The sequence below is a fragment of the Salmo trutta genome, chromosome 38 (assembly GCF_901001165.1).
Source record: "Salmo trutta chromosome 38, fSalTru1.1, whole genome shotgun sequence".
Lineage (NCBI taxonomy): Eukaryota > Metazoa > Chordata > Actinopteri > Salmoniformes > Salmonidae > Salmo > Salmo trutta.
In genome coordinates, this window is record NC_042994.1 from 26,830,615 (window position 1) to 26,836,080 (window position 5,466).

General features: G+C 42.2%; 1 protein-coding gene across 1 annotated transcript; it reads right to left on the reverse strand.

The window, feature by feature from the left end:
• Positions 1-2,567: 2,567 nt before the first annotated feature.
• On the reverse strand, positions 2,568-4,300 carry LOC115178573 (zinc finger protein 239-like). Its single transcript, XM_029739827.1, has 2 exons — positions 4,297-4,300; positions 2,568-4,140 (listed from the first exon to the last, which is right to left on the reverse strand). Exons 1-2 carry the CDS (start codon positions 4,298-4,300, stop codon positions 3,020-3,022), a joined length of 1,125 nt encoding a protein of 374 aa, XP_029595687.1. The 3' UTR covers positions 2,568-3,019.
• Between the last annotated feature and the right edge of the window lie 1,166 nt (positions 4,301-5,466).

Here is a 5,466-nt window from a genome sequence, read left to right on the forward strand (position 1 = left end):
TCGTAACATATCATACGAAATGGATGATGGACATCCACAAATTAATACATACCATACAATAAGTAACATATCATATTAAATGGAGTGTCTCGGATTTACAAGTAATTTTTACATTGAACCAAAGTGGAATAGACGTTGAATTGACGTCTGTGCCCAGTGGGTTGCTAGTAATAAATATCTTTGATAGTCTAGTGTCAGGCTACCTAAGCAAGCCAGCTAGCTACTAGCAAAGTAATATAACATTAAATGGGACAACTAGCCATATCTGAGAGAAGTGTGTTTAAAACACAGCGGCAAATATACACAGAAAGCGCTGTAGCCATTTCCTGCAGTCAATTTCCAAAAGCGCCCTTCTTTGGCCTCACGATTTGTCCCACTGCAGAAAAAGGTTAAAAGCTTCAATGTTTTCGGCTATGTTCGTTACCAAGACTAGCTGTTGTTGAAGAAGCGTCCCGTCCACTAGATGATCTGCCACACTGGCCACATCCCTTACTACCGACTCTGAAGTTGGTAATGCACTAGGAAACTCAAACATTTCTGACTTGCTGAACCAAGTTTCCTAGTTCCGACTTGCACGTGAATGTGGTTAAAATCTTTATTTTTATTTTCAGACAACTTTTATTTTTCATTAATTTTTATAAAAAATGATATGGATACTACAAAGAGAAGCATGTGTTGATCAAACTGATTTTAAATGAGCAAGCTTTTAAAGCATAGGCTACCATACTGCACATCTGCATTTAGGAAATCAATCAAACAGATAATCTCACAATACCCAGCTAGGTCTATATTGTGATTAAACAGTGAAATAAGACCTGTACATGTGAAGTTGTTTGTTACTTAAAATTAAACTACAAAGTACAGTCGTGGCCAAAGTTTTGAGAATGACACAAATATTAATTTTCACAAAGTCTGCTGCCTCAGTTTGTATGATGGCAATTTGCATATACTCCAGAATGTTATGAAGAGTGATCAGATGAACTGCAATTAATTGCAAAGTCCCTCTTGCCATGAAAATGAACTGATTCAGCCCCAAAAAACATTTCCACTGCATTTCAGCCCTGCCACAAAAGGACCAGCTGACATCATGTCAGTGATTCTCTTGTTAAGACAGGTGTGAGTGTTGACGAAGACAAGGATGGAGATCACTCTGTCATGCTGATTGAGATGGAATAACAGACTGGAAGCTTCAAAAGGAGGGTGGTGCTTGGAATCATGTTCTTTCCTCTGTCAACCATGATTACCTGCAAGGAAACACGTGCCGTCATCATTGCTTTGCACAAAAAGGGCTTCACAGGCAAGGATATTGCTGCCAGTAAGATTGTACCTAAATCAACCATTTATCGGATAATCAAGAACTTCAAGGAGAGCGGTTCAATTGTTGTGAAGAAGGCTTCAGGGTGCCCAAAAAAGTCCAGCAAGCACCAGGACCGTCTCCTAAAGTTGATTCAGCTGCGGGATCGTGGCACCACCAGTACAGGGCTTGCTCAGGAATGGCAGCAGGCAGGTGTGAGTGCATCTGCACGCACAGTGAGGCAAAGACTTTTGGAGGATGGCCTGGTGTCAAGAAGGGCAGCAAAGAAGCCACTTCTCTCCAGGAAAAACATCAGGGACAGACTGATATTCTGCAAAAGGTACAGGGATTGGACTGCTGAGGACTGGGATAAAGTCATTTTCTCTGATGAATCCCCTTTCCGATTGTTTGGGCATCCGGAAAAAGGCTTGTCCGGAGAAGACAAGGTGAGCGCTACCATCAGTCCTGTGTCACGCCATCAGTAAAGCATCCTGTGTGGGGTTGCTTCTCAGCTAAGGGAGTGGGCTCACTCACAATTTTGCCTAAAAACACAGCCATGAATAAAGAATGGTACCAACACATCCTCCGAAAGCAACTTCTCCCAACCATCCAGGAACAGTTTGGTGACGAACAATGCCTTTTCCAGTATGATGGAGCATCTTGCCATAAGGCAAAAGTGATAACTAAGTGGCTTGGCGAACAAAACAAAGATAATTTGGGTCCATGGCCAGGAAACTCCCCAGACCGTAATCTCATTGAGAACTTGTGGTCAATCCTCAAGAGGCGGGTGGACAACAAAACCCACAAATTCTGACAAACACCAAGCATTGATTATGCAAGAATGGGCTGCCATCAGTCAGGATGTGGCCCAGAAGTTAATTGACAGCATGCCAGGGCGGATTGCAGAGGTCTTGAAAAAGAAGGGTTAACACTGCAAATATTGACACTTTGCATCAACTTCATGTAATTGTCAATAAAAGCCTTTGACACTTATGAAATGCTTGTAATTATACTTCAGTATTCCATAGTAACATCTGACAAAAATATCTAAAGACACTGAAGCAGCAAACTTTGTGGAAATTAATATTTGTGTCATTCTCAAAACTTTTGGCCACGACTGTACATTCACAACTATTTTAAATAAATCCAAATAATTCTTAGATTTATTATACTGTCTTTCAAATTCTTAATATGATATGTAGTTGAAGTAATTGTAAATACATGCCAATACTTTCCAAATGGTATTTTAAAATACATTCCAATATTCAACTCGTTGTTTTTTTCATATAAAGGTGATGTAAATACTGGTTTTGAAATGAATGAAGCCCTGCTCCTATGGCGTCTTCTACTGTGTGTGTAATCTCTCATGGTCTTTCAGGCCCCTTAACTGAAGAAAACCCTTTCCACACAGGGAGCACAGGTGAGGCTACACTCCTGTGTGTGTCCTCTCGTGTGTTTTTAGGTGCACTAACTGAACAAAACCCTTTCCACACTGGGAACAGAGGTGAGGCTTCTCTCCTGAGTGTGTCCTCTCGTGCATTTTCAGATTCCTTAAATGGGTAAAACTTTTTCCACACTGGGAGCAGTGGAAAGGCTTCTCTCCTGTGTGTCATTTTATGTGTTTTTAAACTCCCTAACCGGGTAAAACTTTTTCCACATTGAGAGCATTGGAAAGGCTTCTCTCTCGTGTGTGTCATCTCATGTGTTTTCAGGCTTGCTACCCAGTTAAACCCCTTTCCACACTGAGAGCACTGGAATGGTTGTTCTCATGTGTATTCTCTTATGCTCTTTCAGATGCCATGAGTGAATAAATCTCTTTCCACACTGAGAGCATTGGAAAGGCCTCTCTACTAAGTGTGTTCTCTCATGTGATTTCAGGTCCCCTGATGAGAAAAATTTATTTTCACACTGGGAGCATTGATATGGCTTCTCTCCAGTGTGTGTTCTTTCATGCACTTTTAGATGCCCTGACTGTCCAAAACCCTTTCCACACTGAGAGCAGTGATGAGGCTTCTCCCCTGTATGTGTTCTTTCATGATCTTTCAGCTTCCCTCTCTGGGTAAAACTCTTTCCACACTGGGAGCATTGGAATGGCTTCTCTCCTGTGTGTATTCTTTCATGCTCTTTCAGATGTGATGACTGGATAAATCTCTTTCCACACTGAGAGCATTGGAAAGGCTTCTCTACTAAGTGTGTTCTCTCATGTGATTTCAGGTCCCCTGATGAGAAATATTTCTTTTCACACTGGGAGCATTGATACGGCTTCTCTCCAGTGTGTGTTCTTTCATGCACTTTTAGATGCCCCGACTGTCCAAAACCCTTTCCACACTGAGAGCAGTGATGAGGCTTCTCTCCTGTATGTGTTCTTTCATGATCTTTCAGCTTCCCTCTCTGGGTAAAACTCTTTCCACACTGGGAGCATTGGAATGGCTTCTCTCCTGTGTGTATTATTTCATGCTCTTTCAGATGCGATGACTGGATAAATCTCTTTCCACACTGAGAGCATTGGAAAGGCCTCTCTACTAAGTGTGTTCTCTCATGTGATTTCAGGTCCCCTGATGAGAAACATTTCTTTTCACACTGGGAGCATTGATATAGCTTCTCTCCAGTGTGTGTTCTTTCATGCACTTTTAGATGCCCCGACTGTCCAAAACCCTTTCCACACTGAGAGCAGTGATGAGGCTTCTCCCCTGTATGTGTTCTCTTATGTTCTTTCAGGTGCCCTAACCGGATAAATCTCTTTCCACACTGGGAACAGTGGTGGGGTCTTGCTGGTTTGGATGTCACTGGGTCTGATTCCCCTGTAGGACTCTTCCTGGTGTCAGAGTGATAGTCTGGTCTCTCTCCTGTCAAAGACAAACATAGTATTTGGTTAAAACAGAGACCTGAATAAAACCTACACATGATAAAAATGTCTTCTTATGAGGTTTAATCAAGTCTAGATCCCTCATTATAAAATGGGTAGTTCGGATCCTGAATGCTGATTGATTGATAGGCGTTACCCATTTGCAATAATCCACTGGTAATACCTGTTAACAGTTCCATTTGAATTATCCCTAAACATCCACTGTCCCACAGCCCAGCCAGGAAAGTCATAAAATAATCTCCACTGTCCCACAGCCCAGCCAGGCAATTCATAAACTAATATCCACTGTCCCACAGCCCTGCAAGGAAATTCATAAACTAATCTCCACTGTCCCACAGCCCTGCCAGGAAATTCATAAACTAATATCCACTGTCCCACAGCCCAGCCAGGAAAGTTATAAAATAATCTCAACTATCCTACAGCCCTGCCAGGCCATTTATAAACCAATCTCCACTATCCCACAGCCCAGCCAGGCCATTTATAAACTAATCTCCACTGGAAGAAAAGCATATCAGCATACGGACATATTTAACCCATGGCTTCTAGCCTAACATTTGGTTTGGAACAGAGGGACATCATAACCCATGGCTACTAGCCTAACATTTGGTTAGGAACAGAGGGACATCATTAACCCATGGCTACTAGCCTAACATTTGGTTTGGAACAGAGGGACATCATTAACCCATGGCTACTAGCCTAACATTTGGTTTGGAACAGAGGGACATCATTAACCATGGCTACTAGCCTAACATTTGGTTAGGAACAGAGGGACATCATTAACCCATGGCTACTAGCCTAACATTTGGTTAGGAACAGAGGGACATCATTAACCCATGGCTACTAGCCTAACATTTGGTTTGGAACAGGGGGACATCATTAACCCATGGCTACTAGCCTAACATTTGGTTTGTAACAGAGGGACATCATTAACATATGGCTACTAGCCTAACATTTGGTTTGTAACAGAGGGACATCATTAACCCATGGCTACTAGCCTAACATTTGGTTAGGAACAGAGGGACATCATTAACCCATGGCTACTAGCCTAACATTTGGTTAGGAACAGAGGGACATCATTAACCCATGGCTACTAGCCTAACATTGGGTTTGGAACAGAGGGACATCATTAACCCATGGCTTCTAGCCTAACATTTGGTTAGGAACAGAGGGACATCATTAACCCATGGCTACTAGCCTAACATTTGGTTAGGAACAGAGGGACATCATTAACCCATGGCTACTAGCCTAACATTTGGTTTGTAACAGAGGGACATCATTAACATATGGCTACTAGCCTAACATTTGG